The sequence below is a fragment of the Terrapene carolina genome, unplaced genomic scaffold, assembly GCF_002925995.2.
Source record: "Terrapene carolina triunguis isolate 2854851 unplaced genomic scaffold, T_m_triunguis-2.0 Scaffold198, whole genome shotgun sequence".
Taxonomy (NCBI): Eukaryota; Metazoa; Chordata; order Testudines; family Emydidae; genus Terrapene; species Terrapene triunguis.
In genome coordinates, this window is record NW_020664549.1 from 3,495,260 (window position 1) to 3,521,004 (window position 25,745).

The window sequence follows — 25,745 nt, forward strand, 5'->3', positions numbered from 1 at the left end:
CAGGCAGTTTCAGTGTTTCTTGTTCTCCCACTAGGAGGTTTGCTAAAGGAATTAGAAGTGTAGGAGTTGGGTCAGACCCGAAGTCTATCCAGTCCAATATCCTGTATCTGGCAGTGTCCAGTACCAGATGCTTCAGAGGAACGTGTAAGAATCCCGCAATAAGTACCATGAGATAATCAGCCCCCCACATGAGCACTCATCCTGATTTCTAATAGTTGGAGATTGGGTTAGCTCTGAAGCATGAGGTTTAATAGCCCTTCTATAATGCTTATAATTCATTATGATAACTCTGGATATTCTTGATATCCATATAAAATGACCTATGTCCCTTTATTAATCTTGCTTAGAAATTGCATCATTTGGCCTCATAGGCTTGAAAGGAAGTGGGAGGAATCAGGGCTGGCTTTTCACTGTCAAATATGCAACGTAGTTGTAGCCATGTTAGTCACAGACATAATCTGTTGTTCTTTTGGGAAAGGACATCCAGGATCTCCTTATGGGACCCCGTGGAAGCTGCCTTTGGAATTTGGACAATAAAATTCTTTTATTGGACCACTCTATGTTGAATGGTCTCTTACAATATGGGCTAACTACTTACGCTAAACAATCTGTTCCACCTTGCATTTAGCTGTGATGCTCAGAGTACCGTTCCCAGTTCTGAGGAAGAGCTCTGTGTAAGCTTGAAAGCTTGTCTTTCTCGCCAACAGCAGTTGGCCCAATAGAAGAGATTACCTCACTCACTTTGTCTCTCCACTGTCAAATATGTAAAGGTCATGTTTAGGCTCATGCACTGAGAATGACTAGGTGGGAGTATTATTGCAATGAAATAGGAAATGGAAAACATTGCCCATTTACTGCGTTCGTTCTCATTGGGAAGACTTTACGACCTGCCCAGACCCAGCAGTTTGCTCATAATGCCCAGATCTACCTTTCTTTTCCTACAGACTCCAGCAAAGTGGGGCTTCTGCAGAATAGAATGGCACTTGAGGGCCCAATCCTGCTTCCACTGAAGTTCGTTAGGAGTTTTGCTCCAATGGAAGCAAGATCAAGGCCTCGTGTCTTTAACTCTTCTTGCCCCATTAGCTTGTTAGCTTGATCCTTGCTTCTATATTAGGAAGTGCTTGCGGGCGCTGTACGTACCAGAGGGGATTGATTGACTGACCCCCTCTTCCCCCAAGTAACGAAACATCTGTGTTTTGAACCGGGAGCCAAGTGGTTACTGCACACATGTGTGTGGCTCCTCGGCCACGGAGCGTGACCACAGGAAAAAGGCTCTGTCCAAAATAGAAAGTGAAGCATTGATGCCCTTCAGCAGAGCCAAGTGAGCCAACGGATTTCACCGGGGAGGCCCAGGCCTTGAGGAGGGGGGAGGGTTTTCTAGACTCAGTTTATTGCACAGCAATTTGCTACTGATGCAGAAAGAGTGTTTCCCCACCCGAGTGCAGTAGGAGGGCCTTATTCTCCTGTCGCTTACCCCAGTGCAACTCCATTGTCTTCAGTGGAGCTGCTCCTGATTTACGCTGGTGCAGGTGAGAGGAGAGTCAAGCCCAAAAGGCTGAGTTCTGAAAAGCTCCTTGAGCAACAGTCTCCTCAGGAGCCCCCTATCTGGGGGTCACGCCTGCTTCCCTTGTCCCTCTGTGTGCAACGGCCCCTAATCTCCAAAGCAGGGGCACAAAATATTGAAGAAGTGATACAAGTTCATTGAATGGCTTCTCTATCCATCCTCAAACTGTTTATATCCTCCTTTCCTCTCCTGTCTTTCCTTCCTCCCTGCAACAATCCATAGTGCGTCATCCCTTGGCTAGAAAAGCAAGAAAGGGCCTCAGGTCACTCCATAACTCCAGGGTAGCCACCTGAGGTGAGGCATGACAACCCTGTAATCCAACCAGTCTCCCCCATTCCAGCTTAGAGCGGTCAGAGACTTGAATCTACCCACTGCCCATCCCCTGCTATTGGCAGCAGGTAATGCAACTGCCATTTCATATATTAGATTGGGTCACTCAGACTCTTATTCAGAAACTGTCCCCACCTTCTGCATGAGTGGGTTTAAAACCCAGACAGAGGGCAACGCCACTCTCGCCCATACCAGAGAGGCTAGGTTGCTCAGTCTGGAAATCATTCTTGAATGTTTTGAGGCTATTGTAAAACGCAGGCTGGATGCTTGGGGGTTAGTCTCTTCTGCTAAGACTGAAATCATTCTAATGCCTTTGTCCTTCCAAGGACCTGGTCAGGAATCTGGACAAGCTTTTCCATAGATATTACATCCATTACTAAATGATTAGCGCCTCAATTGTTCAGAACTGTAATAAATAAACATAAAATAAAAATTGTGAACCCACCTCTTCCCCCCTTTGAGAGTTGCTGGATGTTGGGTTCTTTTAAAAACTCTAGCCCTTGGCCTAGCTTCTCTGTTCTACCTTCCGCCTTTTATCTCTCTTCCTCTTTTTACCAGTGTGTGCGTTTGTCTCTCCATTTTTTCTCTATCTGTCCAGGGTTTGGAAGTTAAAATCCTTTGTGGTGCTCTCCGGCTTGACATTTGCACCCAGATCCTTAGTATCAAAGACCCCAGTGCCTCTGACATGCTCTGGGAACCTGGGTGTGGGAAACAAAAATCTCTATTTCTCCTTTCCATCTTGAGGGCCATTCAGACTTCAGCCTGGGAAATGAAAGCTCCCTGCCGGGCCTGGTGGTTCCATTTCCTCATGTCACCTCGCCAGCTGAGCCTCACGCGTTGGTTACCAAATGAGTGGAGCAAAGCAATTCATCTCAGCAGTGCGCTGAGTGCTCTGTGGGCTTTTTCTTTCACTCACTACCCATTGCATCTACCCACCCACTCAGTTTCTATCATTTGCCAAAATGAACTGGATAATGTTCTGTTCTTTCTCTCCCTTGGGCCATCCCCATGGCTTTGAATTGCTCTGGAGATCTTGGTACTGATTCAGAATCGGACAAGCTCTCCACTCCAATAACATACGTAGGGGCTGATCCATTCAACTCAATGGGCATCTTTCTCCTGACTTCCGTGGGCTTTGGGTCAAGCCTGCTGGGAGGGAGGGGACACTTTTATTATGACACAAAGCTCCTGGTAGGCCTGAAAAGCACCGACGCTGAGGCTGTGTAGATAACCAGCAGCTCTGATGCTTGTGAAGGGTGGGAGTTCTGTGCTTATCAATGATTCAGGTCTGGACTCGGGCTGGCAAAGAGGACATAGAGCTGAGAGGCTTCCTTACCAGAGCAGCAGAGGGGAGCCAACAACTGTACTTTCCTTTTCAAAATGGTCCCCTTGGCTGAGCTGTCATTTGCTCCATAATGGGAAATTACCTGTATGGAACTAGAGTGACTGCTCAGCAGTTTTACAGCTCCAAATAAGAGCAACGGAAAATGTATGCAAATGATCATTGCCTGGCGTAGGGCATGGGGCAGAGATCTGTGGTACAAACCCAGCATGAGGACTGAGCCCATGAGAACACGTCTGAGCAGGACCCTCCAGTATGATTCTGCCTCTGTCCTGCTCCCTCAGAGCACTGAGCTGTGATTCAGCTGCAGTCTTGCCTGTTCACTGTTGCCTAGTGGTTAGAGCTCTGGAGTGGGCTTCAAGAGACCTGGCTTCTAGTCTGGGCTCTGCTGCTGGGTGTTCTTTGCCTCGGTTTCCCCTTCTGTAAAATGGGGATAATCATACTGACCTCCTTTGGAAAGTGCTATCTAGGAGTGAGGTGTGGTTATTACACTAGCCCAGGGGTGGCCAACCTGAGCCTGAGAAGGAGCCAGAATTTACCAATGAACATTGCCAAAGAGCCATAGTAATAGGACAGCAGCCCCCCATCCGCTACCCCCCAGCGCCTCCCACCCATCGGCAGCCCGACCAATCAGCGCCTCCTCCTCCCTCCCCACACCTCCCGCCCGCCGCAATCAGCTGTTTTTCAGTGCTCAGGAGGCTCTGGTGGGGGGGGGGGGAGGAGCGAGGGCATGGCAGGCTCGGGGGAAGGGGCAGGGGCCTTGGGGGAAGGGTTGAAGTGGTGGCAGGACCTGGGGCAGAGCAGGGGGTTGAGCAGTGAGCACCCCACAGCACATTGGAAAGTTAGCATCTGTAGCTCCAGCCTGTGCAAGGAGCCGCATATTAACCTCTGAAGAGCTGCATGCAGCTCCGGAGCCACAGGTTGGCCACCCCTGCACTGGCCTTTCCCCCCTAATACTTCTCACAGCTGCTAATACTGGTGCAGCTTCAGTAGCTGCTGCAATGGTGGGAACCCCACCGTAGACCATTTGCCACTGGATGCCCATGTTTTAACTGCTGTGTTGCCTGGATTTGCTGTGGGCGACGGGCGAGCACTAGCCGACACTAGTTTAGGGCTCCCACCATTGCTCCCACTGGTGGAGCTGCATGGGTAGTAACAACAGAGACTTTTATGGGGAAAAAAGCTAATGTACAGCATGAAGTTCCCTAGATGGACACTTATAAAACAAAGCACATCTTTGATTATCCTAAATCTTGGAGCGATCTGGTCAGCTGAGCCAAGGAGCCAGCCTGCTGCTCACTACTGCAGATGTTAGCACTTGTTTTGGGGACATGGTCCGTCGGTTCATCTTACAAATAAATATACTCTGCTACAAAAATAAATCAAGATGCACTCATGCCTATTCACAGGCACCTATTGGTTTGTCAGTTTACAGCGGGAAGGAAACTTGCCACTTAATTGCTACAGACAATATCCTGCTAGCAGCCCAACCTGCACGTCACAGTTCAGTGGATCCGATTCTCCATTGCCCCGGGGTAGTGTGGTCAAATCAGAACAGTAGCATTTTACATCTTCTTTGCGCTGGTGTAAATCTGGAGTCACTTGACTGAAGCGGTGCATAGATGGAAGTGAGGTGTGTGTATACATTCTCAGAGCTTATTTCATTAGCATGTTAATTAATGTAACAGCAGATTTATGTATTGGATTATATGTAATGACAAGAAATTTGCTAGTAGAGATGCATATATATTGTCTTTTAGTGTGGATATCTTGGATATTATAATTGAAAGTGATACAATGACGTCTGCCTTTGCAGGGAAGGGCATTCGTCCTATGGAATGTGGTCTAGGGCTTAGCGGAGGGGATTTGCATCAGAAGAGTCCAAGCTTCTATTCCCACCTATGCCGCTGACTCCTTGTGTGGCCTCGGACAAGTTACTTGGCTTCTCTGTGCCTCAGTTTCCTCCTCTGTAAAATGGGGATATAATACCTACCTTGCAAAGGGTGTAGTGAGACTTAATTCACTAGTGTTTGTAAATCTTTGGATGGAGGGTATTAGAGAAGGGCCCAGTGTTATTCCTCTCCCTTTGATCTGTGACAGGGGCTGTGTTTGAGCAGGGAGAGCTGGATGTGTCCCCTCACTTCACAGGGTCAGGATGGATGGGGAAGTGCACAATGAGTATGGGTTGGCAACCTGCTGCAATACAGCAGGGTGACAGCAAAGCTATTGGGTGATCCTTGGGACAGTCCCTTGGGTTTCAGACCTGCAAGTCTGCAGTGCACAGCACTTCCATGTATGCAAAGATGGAGCAGTCACTAACCTCCATTCTGCTAGAGGAACTCAGATATCCTCCACTCCCAGGAAGAAGCTGACATGGGACTAAATATTGCATTGATTGATACCCTGTGAAACCTCACTGAAATCAATGGGGTGTAAATCAGAGTTAAATCTGGACCCTCCAGTTCATACCCTTCCCCTCTAGGAAGCCATTCCAGGGTCAACACAAAATTTTCCCTGTCAGTTACTCCAAGGGTGCACTGAGTGTAGCTAGCAAGCTTAGTGTAAAGGTTTATTGGCTGGAGGGTGTGGGGTTTGCTTTTAGTTCAGATCCCCGTAGTTGTTCTGTCCAGCCCCTTTATAAGGGATTAGCAGTCCAGGTGCTGTGCAGCTGGGGGAAAGAAGTAGGGCTCTTTCTTCCTGCCCTGCCCCCCTCGCCTTGCAGCCACTACACACCTACATAGATACACACACACACAGAGCCACATTCACACCCCTCCCTTCTGTGAATAGCGTCCACACTAAAAGGCATGGAACCAAATCCAGACCAGATTCTTGGTTTCATCTGAGTCCCACCCACTGACACCAGCTCTGAAGCTGGCCCGCAGTGCTCTGCTTCAGAGTAAGGCTCTGAGTCCATTGGGACAGTGAGCAGCAGGATAGGTTTAAATGCAAACTTTAATTTAAAAATATCATAATGTGTGGGTCTCGCAGTGTGGATATTTGCCTGTTTATTTGCCTTTTTCTCTCTTCAACTATTCTTAGCCGTGGTTTATTACTGTGGTACCGTAAGTCCATGATCCTGGTTCTTAGCACATGAGCCTCGGGAAAGGGGACATCCCTGCATCCACGCTCCAGCCCTGCTTTCCTTTGGGTGAAGGGATACATCCTTTGCACACACTGACTCCTACACCCAGCTCTTTTCGAGGCAGAAGTTTGGATCTGAATCTGGGTCAGAACTTTTTGGCTGCTCCCCCCAGTGTCTATAATGGATCAAAACTAAACACTACGACTAACACCTCCAAATCTTAGGCAGGTTCAGATCTAGGTCTGGACTCTATGGCTTGGGCCCATCATTGAACTGAACACTTGGGGGCCAATCCTGCCTTCTCCCCCACAGCCACAGAGTGTCCCCTAGCAGTTGAACCAATGAGGTTCTGTCACACAACATTGGGGAGGCAGGATTCCTGTGTTCTGCATTGGGGGAGGGGTTGACCTCAGCTCTGGGGGTAGGGGGGAGGGGAGCTGGGTACCAAGGGACAGCTTGGGGCAGCACTGGAGGATCTGTAGTTATGTGTAGACTTGCATGGAGGAGGCACATTGGGGGTGTAGAGTGCCCACCAATCTCCCTAGGCTCTTGTAGAGCAGAACAGCACACAGCCTTGTAATGAGGCAGGGTAGTATTGCCTTAGACTATAAACTGTTTGGGCTAGGGACTTATGAATAAATATTTCAATAATAATTCAGACTCCATTAATTTCTGTCACTTACAGTAGCTCTTTTCATCAGAGGATCTCAAAGCACTTTACAAAGGCAGGTAAGTGTCTTTATCCCCATTTTACAGATGGGGAAATCAAGGCACAAAGAGGGGAAGTGATTTGTCCATGATCACACAGCAGAGCCAGGAATAGAATCCAGGCGTCATGACCACCAGTTTTTTGCCCTATTGACTGGGCCACGCCATTTTGTCAGTGGCTGGATTGGCCAGTCAAGAGGCATTTGCTGGCTTTGCCATGCAAACAGAAATAACGTAGCCAAAAGTCATTAAAAAAAAAAGATTTAAAACATCTTGGACACAAAATATTGTGTGCAAAGCTTGGGTAATGTGATCTACTCAGGGTGGGGGAAGGGGAGAAGAAGGAGTGACAAGGGAAGGGTGTGTTAAAAAAATATATTTTATATGTAAAATTTACAAGCTCTTTTTTTAATTTGCATGAACTGAACCACAGATAATCCCCTAAAATTAGCTAAATATAATCTCAATTTGGGGGCTTTCCAAGCCTCAGTTTGATTTCTGAAATTGCTTAGTTTCACTCTACTATCTTTCTTTCTTTCCCACTTGAATTTGGTTAGTTTCTAAAAGGCCTGGTTCAGAGACAAAACCAACCATTCACCAGGTGATGCCTGAGTTTGGTACATTTTTGAGTCAATGAAAATGCAATTTAATTTTAGATCATGTTGGGAAAAGGGAAACAAATGCACAGAAACAGCTGCTAAAAATGACAGATGAACAGCTAAAGACAGTACTGATGCTTTTTGTAAAAAGTCAGGTGAAGTGCTGCTTCCAGGTTCATTGGACCAGATCCTCAGCTGGCGTCCATCAGCACAATTTCTGTTGAAGTCGCTGACTTCATTTGGAGATACGGGTCCTCAACGTTTCTAAAAATCAGGCCCAACATGCCCCACAATTGAGACACCCAAAATCAGTAGCCATTTTTGGAAATTTTGACCCAAGTGATTTGCGCAAGGTCATACAGCCAGTCAGTTGCAAAGCCCCATTACAGGGTAAAAATACAAGACATATGACTTCCCTCTTCATAAGAGTGGCTACTTCCTATCGCTGTTTAGGTCTGTTCTGCAAGCATCCCAAACTATGTGTTTGTATACAGACAGCTTTTGTACTGCTTTCACTATATTGATTTAGAAACTGATATTGCTTGTGTGGACACAGCTAAACCAGTATAAAGGTGTTATACCGATATAGATTATTCCCAGACTATTATGGTATTAGCATTTGTATACTGATATAACTACATCCACACTGGAATCTGTACCAATATAATTATAATGGGTGTAAAATCACATCCCTGACAGAAATAGTTAAATCAGCTGTGTGTCGACCAGATCAAAGAGAGAGCTTTCTTCTTCAGAGGGCTTGTTCTACAACATGATGCAGTTAAGGATTGCTGACATTCAGTGGTCTACTGCTCAGCCTGATGATATCACAATGAAATAGTTACTTGTACTCAAAAGTTTGACAAGGTCTGAGGAAATGGAGATTATGGTTGCCATTATTAGGAAATAGCATTAGGACATACATCCCATGGGTCAAATCCTGCAATACTAGGCCAAACTCTCCTTGAAGTCTGTGGGAGTTTTTCCTGAGAACAGAATGATTAAATTATGAGAAAGGACATCAAGGACCCTTTAAGGGTTGTGTTTAAAGCATGGGACCAGGAGCCAGGACTTCTGGTTCGTATTTCCCTCTGTACCAATGAATTTCTGTGTAACCTTGGGCAAGTGACTTAACCTCTCTGTACCTTAATTTTCCCCTCTGTAGAATGGGCATCATATGTGCCTGCCTCAAGGGGTGAAGTGCGTCATGAAGTTTAGCTAATTAAGATTTGTAAAGTGCCCTGAGATCCTAAGATGAAAAGTATGCAGTATTATTATTAAACTCTCACATGAAATGGTGTCTGTTTTTTAGTCTCATTTTGGGTATTTCCTACAGTAAATTTTATAGTTATTTGCTCATTCATGTGGGTTTGGTTTTCGGGACCTTCATGTACGTTAATCAGTTTCACTATGACATCATTGCTATTGCTTTAGTCAGGTCTGACAGAGAAGAAAGAAGATAGTCAAGTCCTGGACAGTTCAAAGTTGAATGAATAGTGTCTGCAAAAGGCAAAGACAGAAGTATGGAAGATGTACCCCCTCATGTCTATGAACGAACATCATGGTGGTGCAAATCAGTGTAGCTCCATCAAAGTCAATGGCACTATGTTGATTTACACCAACTGCCAAACTGGATCTGTTTCTTTAATGAACAGCCTGACATATTTCTCCAGCCTTCTTCCTAACGGTGGTCTGAATGTGAATTTGATAGCAGCTGCCCATCCACAGAGATTCTGGACCTGTAGCTTCAGTGCCCCTTTAAAAGCTCCTAGTGCTGGTGACTGTTTGTACATCATCTACATTCCAAAAGAATGATCCCCCTTGTGATTCAGCAAAGGAAAGCATTGCTGGTTTGACATCCTGGAGGTCTAGAAACCCTCAATTCTTTTTTTCTCTGAAGGAATTTCCCTTTTTTTACATTTCTGACTTTTCTACCACTGAAGCCAGGAAGTTGTCTATCCATGATCAACAGTGACCAAAATTTGGTTTTCCGGGAATGTACTCCCTTCCCTCCACACAAACTCTTGAAGTCTGTAATTTGCCTTTCTAGCCTGATAATGTGGCTGGCAGATGCATCAATTTTGCCAAGTCATCATCTGGAAGGAACACTTTCTCTCTTATGCAACAGTCTTCACTTCCCCGCTGCTTCTCTCTCTCCCTTCCCCCCCCCCCCGCCCCCCAAATCCATTGACTCCAGCTTCAACATATTTCAATCAGGCTAAGTTAGTCCCACCCATGGGACACTAAGCAAACGTGAGTGAGACCATTATGTCTGGTATATGACCTGAAACTTTCAATTTCAAAGGACATAGTCCAGAAAATGTAGGGACCAAGAACCCAGCGCTGTGGTTTCCCTTTGCTTGGCTAAAGAAAATAGCTGCTGTCTATTTTTACTGAAAATGTGGTATTTGAGGCCCTCCTCACTCTGTGTACAAAACAAAAGACGCCGCCAACAATAAAGGAATGGGGTGGGGGTCACCGTGGTTTAAATCCATCTGACTGGTCTACAGAAATGCTCTCAGGGATTCTTCAAATATTTCGTGCCCACACAGCAGGAAGTGAAGGAAGGTGGAAGAAAGTTGTAATGGGAGGTGGATTTTTGGAATGTCATATCACCTACTGTATGCAATGTAGTTGTAGCCGTGTCCGTCCCAGGATAGAGCTCTGTGTGACTTGAAAGTTTGTCTCTCTCACCAGCAGAAGTTGGTCCAATAAAAGATATTACCTCACCCACCTTGGCTCTCTAATATCACCTACTGAAATTCCCCTTTTTCATTTTAGGACTGGGATAGAATCAATATAATTCCACATACCCTCGCCACTTTACTCCTCTTCTGTGCTACGTTGCTGTAAGATTTTATGTGAGCGTTGTGTAGCACACCATGCAATCAGTACCAAGATACTATGATAGTTATGATGATGGGATCATTAGAAATGGCATAGATAGATAGATAGATCGATAGATAGATAGATAGATAGATAGAACTAATGCCTGGTCCCATATTCCTTGAAGTAAATGGAAGTTTTAAGTGCTAGGGTGTGATTTATATCAAATCTGGTATGTACATGATCTTCATGTTTATGGAGATACAAAATGAGCAGCATTTTGAACGCTGAAGCCTCTGATCAAAAAATAATTTTTTTTCTTGAGTGTCAATGTTCCTGAACAGGGCTGATAAAGACTTTTGTCTTGTTTTGCTTATGCTCAAAAATAAACAAGTTTATAAAATGTGTTCTTTCTTGGTTACTGTTTTTTATAATGATTGAACATAGATTTTTAGAAGGTCAAGCAAAAATATTAGATGCCTCAAAGTGGTAGTGAATACAACTTGGGAAGAGAGAGAAAGAATAAACTCAAAGATCTGGTTGGTCGTTCAATCTCTAACTTCTTTGATCCTGCGTTCTTTTAAGATGAAATGTTATACATTACAAACATATTTCCAGGAGAATGCTCCTGGAATGCCTTATACTAATCTAGTACCTGTACTACTGATTACAATCTCCATCTTAGGTACATGACACTTCATTCAACATGGCCATGATATCTGTGTATTCAATTTCTCCTGAACTTGGTGACTTACACATCTTTTTTCCAAGCCTCCTCTTAGGGATTGCTGCAGATAAACTGAACTTTGGCCACCCCAGTTTGAATCCATGGGTCAGCTACCACTCCTCAGCACACCTAATGTGGTTTTAGCACAGTAACACTGCAGCATAAATTGCTACATGTGGCCCTTTGCAAAGCGCCTTCTGAGACATTTAATCCCAGCCTGGATAAAGCACTAGAAAATAGAGTAAGGAACAAATGAATGGAGTAGATGATCTAGAAAGTATTTTCCACCACTAACCTCTATGATTATATGATTAATCACCCAGCTTCCAACTGTTCCTACAGTTGCCATATTACAGCATTGTGGTAGTTACAAAGTTCATATGAGCTGGCCATTTCATTCTAATCCTTTCCCTCTCATATTCAGAATTTTCTCAAAATTTGACCTTTGGGGCTGAAATTTCTCATGCTCACTCGCAATCTGATGAAGATTTTATTTTTTTAATTTGAAAGCTTGAAGAAATTCCATTCAGCTCTTTTTCTAATTCTGTACCTGCGAAGGGAAAACGTTTTTCATTTTAAATGATGCATTTTGACTTTCTTTTGAGCTCGGAAAACTCAAAACCAGAGTTAAGTCTTCACACTTGACATATAAGTAACCTGGAAAGCGGGCTAATCTGTGCTAAATTTGAAAAAAAAATGGTTTTGAAAGAAGTTTATGAACTTTTGAAAACCATGTGTAGAAACCATGTGCTGAGCATACGCAGTGCTTTGAGTATGCAGAGACATGTAATAAAAGCTTTAAAAAAAAAAATCTCCCCCATCATTGCTAACACTGGTGCGGCTCCAACAGTGTTAGCAACATCAGGAACACTAATGTAGATAAGCCAAGTATTAATTATTATTATTTTAATTATTTGTATTATAGTAGCGTCTAGAGGTCCCAACAGAGATCGGGGAGGACCCCATCGTGCTAGTCACTTTTACAAACACAATGAGAGATAGCTCATGCCCTAAAGAGTCTCTAGTCTAAAAAGGCAAGAGCTCAGGATAGTTTTCGAAAGTTCAGAATGTGTTATTTCAAAACCATTATTACATGCTGTTAAAAACACCAGTAGCTGTGGAAGCCTTGTCTACACAAGCTCCCAAGTTGCTATCTCCAGGGGAGCTGCCCTAGTATTAGCAATACTGGGATAGGTTTTGGAGGAAAAAAGCCCAGTACCGACATCCTTTCAACAGACTCACATCTGATTATTCTCATAGCTTCCAGGAGTCCTAGATAAAAATAGCTGCAAAATTAAATATTGAAGAGACTGAAATAATCGATTAACAGAGCTGGCAACCGTTCTGCGAGTTCCAGATTGTCCTGTTTTGACCCAGGTGAACCCATGCCCCATGAGGAATACTCATAATGTGCTCACGGATCTTGAAACTTGATGTGGTTTCGACACAACTGGATAACATTGGTGGTTGCGCTGATGATAGACAGATACTGTAGTAAAGTATTACTAATGCTAATAATAAATAATAACAACAAACAACCCCCCTGCAAGTGATTCCCTCATCTGGGCTTCCGCAGTACAATCTTTCTTCTTACTTTGTTATTTGGACTGTAAACTCTTTGACTCAGGGCAATATTCAGTTGTGCCTTATGTACAGCGCCCAGTACGTTATCTGAGGCAGCATGACGCTGATGGATTCCGTGTGATGTTTTGTCACCCAGCATCACTGCAGCATGATGATGTTTCGAAGCGATTGATGTCTTGATACAGGATCTTCATAGAGTGACCAGATGTCCTGATTTTATAGGGACAGTCCCAATATCTGGGGCTTTGTATTATATATATTAGTCTGCAGAAGAGAAGAATGAGGGGGGATTTGATAGCTGCTTTCAACTACCCTTGCATCTGAAGAAGTGAGGTTCTTACCCACGAAAGCTTATGCTCCCAATACTTCTGTTAGTCTTAAAGGTGCCACAGGACCCTCTGTTGCTTTTTACCTGAAGGGGGGTTCCAAAGAGGATGGATCTAGACTGTTCTCTGTGGTACCAGATGACAGAACAAGGAGTAATGGTCTCAAGTTGCAGTGTGGGAGGTTTAGGTTGGATATTAGGAAAAACTTTTTCACTAGGAGGGTGGTGAAGCACTGGAATGGGTTATCTACGGAGGTGGTGGAATCTCCTTCCTTAGAGGTTTTTAAGATCAGGCTTGACTAAGCCCTGGCTGGGATGATTTAGTTAGGGATTGGTCCAACTTTGAGCAGGGGGTTGGACTAGATGACCTCCTGAGGTATCTTCCAACCCTGATATTCTATGATTCTATGATATAGGTGCCTATTACCCCCCACCAAACCTGATTGTTCACACTTGCTATCTGGTCACCCTAGGTCTTCGCAAGGCTGCAATGGGTGAGCTTGGGTCCACTGGGTGGAGTGAAAAGTCAGTGTCCCTTCCCACTGGCTGTGGAGTAGCAAGTAGCAAGAGACCATGAAATCAGAGAGTGGAGGGGATTTCGGGGGGCAGGGGTGGGCATGGCTTTCCAGTGCAGTGGTGGCAAGAAAGAAAATTGGAGGGGGGGATATCTTTTTTTGTTTTCAGTCTAGAGCGCATGGGCGGGGAAACAGCCCCCTCCTGCAGCAGGGCAGCCGCCTAGCCCACCATGGGACCCAGGGGGCTCCTTTCCCCCTCCCTCCGGCGAGGCGGGGCCCACCCGGGGCCCCGCCCCTTCACTTCCCGACGTTCTAAAAACTGTAACAGTGGAGCCGGCGCTGTCAGTGCGGCCGGGAGTGCGGGGCAGAGCGGCCGGGAGGCAGCTCGCTGGGGTCGGTGTTGCCTGCTCGCCCCGCTCCCCGGCTGGGAGGGCCCCCTCCTTGCCGCCGGCTCCCCCTGCTCCGGCCCTGAGATCCTTGTCCCTGCTGCCCCCGTTCTCCCACCATTCCCCAGGATCCAGGCACATGGAGCTGCTGTGCGTGGAGGGGGGCCCCCGTGTGCCCAGGGCGGAGCGGGACCCCCAGCTGCTGGGGGACCGGCGGGTGCTGCAGAACCTGCTGAGCCAGGAGGAGCGCTATAGCCCCCGGGTCTCCTACTTCCATTGCGTGCAGAAGGAGATCAAGCCGTTCATGCGGAAGATGCTGGCTTTTTGGATGCTGGAGGTACGGGACCCCCCTCCCCTAACCCGGGTCCTACCCCCAGTCCCCCCAAATCCATCCTGGAGTCCAGCAACAACGCTTTTCCTTACCCCTTTGTCCCCACCGCAGACACAGGCAGAGAGAGAGGCTGTGCCTGCTGGGTGTGGGAGAGAGAGACCCACCCCAATCGCACTGGAGTGTGAATGGATGTAGTGGGGTCACCTAGTGGTGGGGGCAATTGGGGGGGGGAGATTTTTTTGGGTGGGAAAGGCATTCGGTTTGTGGGATCTGTATCAGTTGGTAGGGGGGACGCTTGGGAGAGGGTCTGGGGTGTCACTTGCTGCAGGATGAGTTCCAAAGGAGACAGTCTGATGGGGTGGGGAGAGGCCTCTGGTTTGTGGGGGTTCAGTCTGTGGTGGGAGGGCTCTGGTGGTCAATCTTTTGGGGGGATGGTTAGGCAGGGGGACTAGTGGGGTAAGAGGGCATTTAAAAGAGCCCCCCCCACCGGGGTTTTGTAGTGGTGATAGACCCGGGGTGCTTGGGAGCATGATTTCCACCTCTGCATATGGGGAATTGCAGCATTTCCTTCTGCACCGAGAGGGCCACCCCCACCCAGACAGCATGCTCTCTTCCACGCCCTGGCAGTGTGTGCTTTTGCCTCTAGGGGGTCCCACCCGCCTTACCCCAGGCCCCCAAACTGTCAGCTTAAACAGCTTAAACTGTCTGCCCTATGTCTGGCAGTTTAGAGAGCTGGAGTTTCAATGCAGCTGTAAGAGAGAGCCTGGGTAGAAAAACATCACAACCTCCCACTCCGCTAAATTAAAAGGAATGCGATCCTCAGCATTAAACAACTTAATGAGGAAAATATCGGAGATGTCTCCGTCTCTTTTCATAAATGATCAAGCAGTGAATAGTCTAGACTCAGAGGAAAATGAAATTACATGAGGAAGAAACAGAATCCAGATTGAATTCAGGCTGTCAATCTCTCCACCCCACTGGCTGTCGTGACAAACTGCGCGTTTCCATTTTTAAGCACATGCCGATTCCAACTTTTTAAATTATCCTCTGTCTTAAATGCACTTTCTGAGATAGTTACTTGGCTAAAAGCTGCTTTGGGGCCTGATTCTGCAAGACACTGAACTCAGTAGGAGTTGAAGGAGCCCAAAGTAAACTTAGAGGCTGGGATTTCCTAAGGGTGCGATTTAATAGGATTTGAGCTATTAAGACCAAATGTAGGTCATATTGAAGTCGGTGGCACAACTTCCATTGACTTCAGTGGCAGCAGGATTTAGTTCTAAATGCTAATCTTTCATTTTTTATTTTAAATAAGGGTGAGGGGGAATGCAGCCAAAATTAAATCTGTGAAATGAGAAGTGAGTCTATTTTTTTTTTTAAAGGAGAAAGTCTCTGGCATGCGGTTTTATGTGGGTAGAGAGTACACAGGGAGTCAAAGTTACAGTTTGAAAGAGAAGGATGATCTTTGCTATAGCACAGGGGGAAACCTCAATATTTTTGTAGTTCTGTTAAAACAAGGAAATAAATATGGCCAGTGTATTAATAGCATAGTTGAGGGAATAGAACAAGGGACTTAAATTTAGGATTCCCGGATTCTGTTTATGCCTGTCATAAGTGTGATGTAGATAGAGGAGGGGAACCAGGAGTTTGAACTCGGGTTCTATCCCTGGCCCTGAGAGTGACTCTTTTTGTGATGTTGGGCAAGTCACTTAGCCCAGAGATTTCAAAAGTGGCCACTGATTCTTGGTGCCTCAGTTTTTGGGTGGCCAGCTGTAGCCACACTGGGACTGATTTTTTCAGAGGTGCTGAGCACCCCCATTCAAGGAGAGCAGGAAGTAATCAGCACATCTGATCATTAAGACCTAGATGCTTGAAGTTGGGGAATCAGAAACAGAGGCACTCAAAATCAGTGGACACTTTAGAAGATTTTGGTCTTTAACCTCTCTGTGCCTCCATTATACCCAGTTTACTATTTTCCCTACCTCCCAGGGGAAGGTGAGGCGAGTTCTAGGACATTGGGCCAAATTCTCTGCTGGTGATGTGTTGGAGTTAAACCAGCAGAGAATTTGGCTCTTAAGGCCAAAAGTGCTTTGAGAGCACCAGACGAAAGGTTCCACAGAAATGCCAAACACTACAATAACTAGTAGTTTTGAAGTCCTGATGCGGACAGGAGCTGAGGAGTCCTGCATTTAAAACACTTCCTTTCTTCTGTTGGGTTTCATCAGGTGTGTGAGGAGCAGAAGTGCGAAGAGGAGGTCTTCCCCTTGGCCATGAACTACGTGGATCGCTACCTTTCTTCGGTCCCTACTCGAAAAAATCACTTGCAGCTTCTGGGGGCCGTCTGCATGCTCCTGGCTTCCAAGCTGCGAGAGACCATGCCCCTGACTGTGGAGAAACTCTGCATTTACACAGACAATTCCATCACACCACAACAACTCTTGGTAACCTCCCCACTCTGCCTAATAGAGCCTTTCTCCCTATTCCCCAACTCTCTTATCCTCTACATGCTGCTACTGCTTGGCGACATACCTGCCCTGTGGCTCCTTCTGTCTTCCTTCCCCTGTTTCCCCAAGCACCTTCCCCCATGTTCTGCAAATAGCCTCTCTGCTTCCTTGCCCAAGTGGACACACAACCTTTCGGAGAGGTAGAACTGCACCCCTCACTTAGAGCCACCACCTCTGCCTCGGTTCCATGCAACCCTGGTGTTATTCTCCATTGATTGCTCTGGTAGGCAGAATCATGACACTGAGGTTATAGAAAACATTACATGTGTTAAACACACATCCCCATCACTGAAATTCACTGTGTCCCATGTTGGGGCTTTAATATGGTAAATAGCTCTGGATCAACAGCCCTGGAGAGACCAAAGGCCCTTATTCACAGAACAGGTACTGCAAAAGGCAGTGGACGGGGAAGGCGCTGTCAATGTGCATATCTGCCCAAACCAGGAGGGACTTCATCTCTGGGGATGAGAGGGGAGCTGAGTTTCCATGTCCTCTCACCCTTGGTCTTTCTTCTGAGACTGCTCACAAGGGGGCCAGTTGTGATGAGGGGCTTTTGTGACCTAGATGCCTGCCCACCGGGAGACCACGGTCCTTGGTGCTCAGAGACCAAGGTGGTAAGTGCGGTAGAGAGGGGCTGGGAATAATGTAGGAAAAGGTCATGGACTTGCTGCCATTTGGGACTGTGTGGGGGAGGACAGGACTAGTCCAATGGGAATGAAGTGAAGCCATTTTTACAAGGTCTCAAGTGACACTAGGACTTATTTACTTAACTCCATTGCTGCCCAGGTGTCCCACGGGGTGGAGTCTTCTTGGTGGAGCTCAGTCAATGGTGGAGGAACGTGAAAGGGCTTCAACGGTGTTAGAACATGTGCCCTTCAAGAGGAAACCACCACCTGACTTCAGTGTAACAAACATCCCTTAGGACGGTTTGTCTAACAGAATTTCCTAGGGTTAGTCATCTGCTGGTTAGGTTATTTTTGAGGAGTGGGGGTGGTGAGATGATGTAATAATGATTCGTCCCCGGGGTGGGGAGTGGACCCACTAAACTTTCAGGTGGGAGCTGATAGACATTTCTGGTTATTGGAGAACTTTTTTTATGATCATGCAAATGAGGATTGGGGGGAGTTCCCTTCACCTCCCTGCGACTTCCCCTGAGATATATGGAGGATTGCTATTGCTTCGGTAACACGGGTGGAGGATGCTCACAACCAGAGTAGGTGGATTGTGCCACATGTGATAGCCAGGTACGGGTGTCCACAGGAGTTGCAGGGGCTCATTGTGTCTGTGGAGTTGGCCCCATGGTTGGAATGCAGCTCCTTGCCTGTGCTGCTGTAGAGGAGGGTCCTGTTGGGCACGAAAACTCTATATCCAGGGGTTTCACTCTTCTGTAAATAAAACTTCATCCCTTGCAGCACTTCCTGATTCTTGAATATATTCCATGCATGTAAATCCCATGGATTATAGTGGGAATTATGTGCATAGAGTTCATTTCTGGATCAGGCTCCAAATTAGAGACTGGTATGTGTGTGTGGTCCTGTGGTAATGATGGGGATTGCCATCTGGCAGAGAGACAGATTCAGTCTCTATTCACCCCCTCCTGCTCCGGTGCTTGGCAAAGGTTGGGGAGGCTGCAGGGGCAGCAGGCCAAGCACCTGAGCGGGGGGGTGGGGGGGGGGACCAGTTATCTTCTGGGAGGGTGGGTGCATTTAACAGACGAGATGGGAAGGGTGTTTTTTTCCCCATGCCCACGGGAGAGAATGAGACGGATAGGTCAAAATGCTCCGATTCAATGGACTGTTTGTGTGGCTGGATTTAATGCTGGGGAAAGGTGCCTGATTGCCAGTCCTGGAGACCGAAGGTTGCTGTCCACTGAACAGGTGCTTGGACTGCAGCAAGGCAAGCTTTCGCCACATGTTGCCTCGTCTCCATTTCTGACCTGATCACTAGAGCTGAGATGGGGGTGCAGTCTTCATGGCCCAGGCAATCCTTCGCCTCTCTACTGAGCCCACCAAGTAGTGGAAGCTAGGTCGTGTCTATTGCAGTTATTTCTGTGATCACAGAGAAATTTTGACTGATCGCCACCAGGCACAGGTGTTGAACAAAGTTCAGGTTGGTTCAACTACCTTAAAGTGCCAAAAATCAACATGATTTTATTTTGCTGTGGGTTTGGGTTTTTTAAATTAAATTTTTCAGGCTTAGTGTATAACAGGCATTTCTTTTGGCCCTCCCTAATTGATCTTTCAAAAATGGCAGGGAGTTCTGTGTTTGCTTGGGCTGTGAAAGAGGCACCAAGTTTGAAGTTTTCCTTTCTTCTTAAACTGAAATGCTCTGGGCTGCACACCTGGAGCCATTTCAAGGGTTTGTAAGCAAGGAGCCTTGGGTAAGATGTGCCTAAATACACACACACACACACACACACACACACACACACACACACACACACACACACACACACACACACACACACACACACACACAGAGTTCTAGTGTCGGGGGAGAAGAAGCAGTGGTACTCTGCCAGGTGCCTTCCACAACCCAAGCTCTGCCTACTCGTGACACCAAAATGAGATGCCACGCTCAGTAAATTGGGTGGCTCTTCATATGGCTGTACCCCTCCTTTCTGTCTGTCCATCTAGGGTCTTATATTAGCACCCATCACCATAGTATCAGAGTACTTCCTTTTGTGCTTTGCTCAGCAGTGAAATAGTTAACAGTGCTGACATTTACATTTTCACCAATAGGCTTCTGCGTCAATGCCCAGCTGAGATGAGCAAGAACGGTTTCATCCTTGGTGCCAAGCATCCTGCCTTATGGTGCTAATGATGGGCTTCTCGTGCATGTGTCCACAGCCAAAAGAGTGGAGCCCCCCATGCACTAGCGTGGAGCTCCAGGGGCAGTTGTCTCTTTAGTAATTGGGGTTAACTTGTTTTGGTTTTTTTGTTGTTTTTTTGGGGGGGTGGGGGGAGGATTGAGCAGAAGGTGAGCTGCCCTGTGGTTAGAGGCAGCAAGTGGGTCAGAGCAGTTGGGGGCCTGGAGAAGGACTTTGTCTTTGAAGGTCATTGGGAAAGAAGACACCTGTAAGGCTGTGATCTGAAAGTCACACCAGTCCTGCTCTTGGTAAACTCTGTAGCCCAGCTGGGAACAGACGGTAGTATGACTTCCCACTCTGATCTCCTCTTGCTGGGTCATAGGCTCCACGACCTGAGAAGGATTACAAACTCTCCAGGATAACCTTGGATGGAACTGGTGAGGTTTGCATTTGTGTTGGGATGTGACAGAGTTAATGCTCTGCTTACAAAACCAGAGAAAGCTGCTGCTTTCCTCCTATGTGCTAATAATGCTATCGACTTCTCTTCTTTCACAACAGTGCAGTGAGAGTGGGTGGGGAGGGGAAGGAGAGCTTCTTCATCACAGTTTGGACAATGGATACATCCTGGACTCTTAGCACAAATCTGTGCTTCCGGCGCACTCTCCTGGGCCCTTCTAAGGGAAGCTGGCTCACTTTCCCAGCAGGTTCACTTCCTCCTCTTGGAGAGGATGCCTGGCACAAGCTCGGCATTCTAAAAAGGATAAATTAAAACAAAATCTTGATGAAGTTATTCTTGGCAGAAGGAAATGATGCAAATGAAGGACTTGTCCACTTGGAGGAAGTTGGGTTTCCGTCAAAGGGCGTTATCTAACCATCTTTCTTTTTTTCATTAAACCACTGGCTAGAGGCTTTTCTTGCCTGTGCAGGATGGTACTTAGCCACAAGATGGTTGGAGGGAGCAGCTATTGTCAGCAGGTCATACCGTCCCTTGGCTTGGTAGGACCTGGTTCATGTATTAGCTGTACTGTTGTCTCGTCCTCTCCCTAGATATTGGAGACCATGGTTATAAAGAGATGATAGTTTTAGCTTCCAAAATAGCAATGGTGCTTCCTGGCATCTTGGTTGCCCTGAGGTTTCAGAGGTGTTAACCGTTTGTGCATAACCCATGTGCTCTTTGCAGGGCAGGAGAAGGGAGATGAGAATGAAGATGACTTGTGCTATTGCAACCCAAGGCAGTTTCACTTGGGCTGATAGCCTGAAACTCGTGGGGTGGGAAGGAAGAAAACAATCTGGTTGCCAATGTCTTTGCCATAAAGCAGGAGTCATGCTTTTGTCCTGGCCATCCCAGCTCCTGCTGCTCCAGCCTTGCAAAATCCATTCAAGTGTCTCAAGCAAAAGAACTTACCGGCATCTCTGCTGATTCTCCAACGTAGGTGGCAGCAGTAACTTTTCTTCCTCCTTCCCTCTTCCCAGAGTCCCATTCACTGATGCTTTTCTCCAGCTGCCATCTTCAAAGACAGCTCAGGACCTGTCATCTGGTACGGTACACTCCTGGGCTTTGACCTTAGTAAGTCTGACTTCCTGACTGCAAGGCATTTGTGGTCAGAATTCAAACAGGCTCAGTACCCATTTAGGCATCAAAATAAGTGGCCAGATTTTCAGAAGAGCCCCGCACGTTGCGTGCAGAGCTCTTCTAAAAATCTGTTCTCAGGGCTAAGCCCTTGAAAATATGGCCATTGCTGGGAGAGAGTTATTTTATATAGCACTAGTGATGTGTAGAGACCCATAGAAAGGCAGATTCCTCTCTTAGAGGAGCTTAGATCAAAGGGTCCAGTCCTGCAGGGTGCCAAGCATCCTCTACTTAAGCTCCCAAGCAGGAGTGTGCCCTTAGACAGATAACGCAATGAATCGTGCCAGCAGCTCATGGTAGGTAGAGATAGGGAAAGAGAGACAACAGTAGAGTATGGGAAGTGATGACTGCTCTTGGCAGAGCATTTCCAAGGAAAGCAGATCAGGCAAGTTTTGCTTTTGCTTAATTCTTGGGTGCAATGGATGTGACTGTTCTATGTCTGGGGAGCTGGAGGGGGGCAGAAATTGTTCCAGCCTTTGCTATAGACTGCAGCCTGAGCTCTGATCCTTCACAGGAGACAGACACAAACATTTAACCAAAGTTTCCTATTTGCAAATGGACTTTCACATTCTGCTCATTTCAGTAATTCTGCATCTGTTGCTAAGTAGGCTGCGTGGCCAACTGCAGCTTTGGAGTCTCTTCCCACCCACTTTTTGAGTCAACCGAACGAACGGAGATGAAGGAGGTCAGAGCTGCTCGAATCTGCTGTTTCTAATGTAAAGTGTGGGTCTGCTGTGAAAAGCGAATTTACAACGGCACCTTGCTGCTCATCAGCTCTGCTAACTTCAGTGACAAAAATTAGCATGAACTTCATCTCCCATTACTCCTGCAGAGCCAGCACAGTGATGGGAAAGCGAGCCGGATTGGGCGTCTTGAACAGAATTGCTTCCTAAAGTCCAGTCATTTCAACTTATGCAAACTCATTGAAGGCAGTGAGGTTGCACAGGTATTTCTGAGGGTAGAATTTGACCTGCAGCATCCTTATTGTGGATGAAGATCTACAAGAAGGAAAGGACCCAGCTTGACTGTCAGATCCAGGTTGAGTTTGCAGGGCTGCAAATCAGAAAAAAAACATCTTTATACATGTAAGCACTTGAGCTAGAAATCACTGAGATATGTTAAACACAGGGTCCCATGAGGCTACGTTTCAGAGTAGAACCACAATTTGGTGTCATCTTGGCAGGAGAAGAGGAGGTAATGTACAGTGGAAGCTGCATTACTAAAACCAGTACTGGATGCAGTGAGGAGAGATCAAGAGAGCAGATTTGCTGGTGAAGAACCTGATTGTGTGTGCTCTCCATGCATAGAAATCCCAGCCAAGTGGAGGGGTGTTCTGAACACTGAGTATCCTACAGGATTGGGACCTGACTTTCTCCCAGTACAGAAAAAATGCAGAGCTAGCGGGGAAGTGTTGCTGGCTCTCCAGAGTGATGATAAACTCTGCAGTCTAAAGAAACAAAGGATAATTTCCTATGTTTAATTTTTTTTAACCACTCAGAGCAAGTCAATTAGATGCCAAGGAAACTCCAGGAAAAGGATGTTTGTGATCTTGAGAACATTGTCGCTTTGGTGTGCTGCTCTCCTCTCTGTAGCAGCCTTTTGTTGTGCTTCTTCTAATGATTAAGACATTCTGACACGCAGTTCAAAGCTGGAAGCCAGGGACGGAGGGCGGGGGGCAGAGAGAGTAGCGAGAAGTTTTTATTAGGCAGGGTGGCGCAAAGCTTCCGTGAGTCTGATCCTTTGAGGTGCTGAGAATCTGCAGCTCCAAGATTGTTTTGAGCCTCCCTGCATACCCTGGGAAGAGCTGCTGCTTTGTCCTTCTTGAAAGGACAGATTGAGTCACCCAGACAGGTAATAAAACCAGATCAGTGTCAGTGCTGCAGGGGGGAAATAACCCCTCACACGCTTTAAGCCTGGTGAGTCTAGGGTGAGCTCCCATGGGCCACCCAACTTTCTCAGCTGAGCTACAGTTTTTCCTGGTGGGTGGAAGGGGATGATCTCCTTCTGCCAAACATTTCCTGCAGTTGGGACAGGCTCCCTCTGTCTCTTGTTTGCGGTTGGTATGTCTTGTGTCTCTTCGGTGCTGGGTGGGAGGTCCCAGACTGACAACCTTTGAGGCTTCAGTCTCCTGTTAATAGAGTCATAGAGTTTATGGCCAGAAGGGACCATTAGATCATCTAGTCTGATCTCCTGTGTAACACAGGCCAGAGAATTTCATCCAGTAACTCTTGTGGTAAGCCCAATAACTTGTTTGACTAAAGCATATCTTATCCACAGAGCAAGTCTGAGCAGTGGCCATGCTTGCTTTCCCATCAGTGCTCCAACCCCAGAAAGAGGCTTTGGGCCTGACCTGGACAGTCTGCGTATCGGGGCAAGAGGGAGTGTTAGCTTCGGCACATCAGCCTTCCCAGCGACATTGGCAACAAAGGGATTTGAACCCTGATTCCCAAAGACTTGGATTGAACCCCAGTAAGCTCATTTCACATAGGCAGGCAGGCAGCCAGCCAGCAGGTGATAACAACTTTCAGTCACGACTGCCCGAGGCTGTGTTCTAATTAGCGATCGAGAGAGGAAGAGCTCTGTATCCCATTCCCGATCCCTGGGCTCTGCAGAAGAGGCCTTTTTCTGGGTCCTCTTGCTAGTCTTCTTCAGCAGCTCAGACCCCCTTTCTGTAGCCAAGCCTGATGTCCGTTCTATATTCTCCTGTAATACGGTGCATCCCAAATGACCTTTTCCTGTGATCTTCAAGACCTGTGGTTTACAATCAGTCTTCTACTTGCTCCTTGCTTTTCCTCAGTGCATTTAATTGAAGAGAGTATAGGTTGTTGGGTAGGTGCTGTTCTTATGTGCTGTGAAGTTAGAAAGTAGGCTGGTCAGTATAAAAGACCAGGCAATCCATCTGGGGAGCTTGGGCGGGGGGGAAGGGGACCCAACACTCTAAAACAACCCTGATTCTAGCAAAATACCATCCACTGGCAGGAAATGGCCTTGCAGCCGCACAGTGATGATACTGTGCGTTTTGCCCAGCGTGCGATTTGAAACAGGTTGAGCAATGCTGTTGTTTAACAACTCAGAACTGGTACTGTTGTGTAAGGGGAAAAGGTGGGGTTTTTGTTTTTAAATGAGCTAAGCCAGATCCGTCTGAAAAATCAATCTCGCTTCTTCAAAACTGCTTATCCTGGCAGAATTGGCTGCCCTGTTGGCTTCTCTGGGGGCAAAATCAACCTCGTAATCTATTGCCATTTAAAGATAATGGGACTTCTGGTAATGGGAACTACACTCTGAAATCAAGTGACCTAGTTAAGGCCAAGTGATGTCAAGAGGTAGAGACACCACTTTATTTGTTGCTCTTACGTGGCGTCCATCCCAATAATATCAGAGCGCTTCACACAAGCTTTAATATCCCTATCTTCACAACTCCCCTGTGAGGCAGGGCAGTGCTGTTCTCCCCATTGTAGAGGTCATCTTTCCTGTTGAGGTGGCTATGGAATGAAAGGGCTGGTTTGGTTTTGTTTTTGTTTTTTTAACAAAAGGAGGAAGTGACACCTATTGGCTACAGGAGATCCTGGACTGTATTCCTGGCTCTGCCACAGACTTGCTGTGTGATCGTGAGCAAGCTGCTTGACCTCTCTCTGCCTCATTTTCCCACTCTGAAGCGGGAATAATGCTCAGAGGGCTCTTTGGAAGCTCAGTGGGCATGATCCTGAGAGGGAGCGAGCAGCCGCCACTCCAGCTGAAATCAATGGGCGTACGAGGGCACAGCGCCTCTAGGGATCAAGCCCAGAGTCTGTAAAGTGCTTTGAGATCACCTTGTGGAAGGAGCTATACAGGCCAGTGTTCGAAAGGGTCTATGTCATTCTGTCTGCTTTCTAGTCCTTCCATGTTTAAAAGTTGTTCTTGCAGAAGACTCTGTCATCCTGCCTCAGGCTGGGGTCTCACCAGGTCTTTTGAGCCAAGTTGGGTCAAGTTTGTTGGACAAGAGACCCTTCCGGAAAGGTGTCGAAGGAAGTGGTGTGGTGACTGGGTTGTGCTCTTCTTTATGAGTTGATAGTGAGCCAGTGACCCAGCCTGGCGCTAGGGGGCATGGTACTGTTGGAGGTGCCTTAAGTAGACATCCTGATCATTTGTTGTCACTAAAGACCCAGTGCCTTGTTCCCCAGTAAAACTGGATACTAAGCTTGGCATTGTAACCAAATTCTAACGTAATCCCTCAGTTAAACATCCCTATAGATGCCGCTGGAAAAGTTACTCTTCCTTTTCTAAAACTGCATAGTGTCGCGGTTGTAGAATGGCTTCTGTACTCCAACCTAGAGGTGGCTGCATTTCATTAGGCAGTGAAGCAGTCAGTATAGACGGTCCAGCCATAAAGTGGTTAGAGATGGAGGGTATTAAGGTTAATGCTCCTGGGTGAATTCTATGATTCTTACTCTGGCAGATGCCCATTACCATCAATGGGAGGTTAGTCTGAGTGAGGACAGTGCAA

At 46.7% G+C, this 25,745-nt stretch overlaps 1 protein-coding gene across 3 annotated transcripts in view; it reads left to right on the forward strand.

The window, feature by feature from the left end:
* The window catches only part of LOC112114687 (G1/S-specific cyclin-D3-like), a 64,665-nt gene that overhangs the window by 31,256 nt on the left and 7,664 nt on the right, over positions 1-25,745 (forward strand). The window contains exons 1-2 of one of the 3 annotated variants that reach the window (XM_026655171.1): positions 14,131-14,328; positions 16,545-16,760. In XM_026655171.1, the coding sequence (XP_026510956.1) occupies positions 14,131-14,328; positions 16,545-16,760 (414 nt within the window). Of the gene's footprint in view, positions 1-14,130; positions 14,329-16,544; positions 16,761-25,745 lie in introns of those variants that run through there. The other 2 variants (XM_026655172.1, XM_029912304.1) reach the window with 2 other exon arrangements.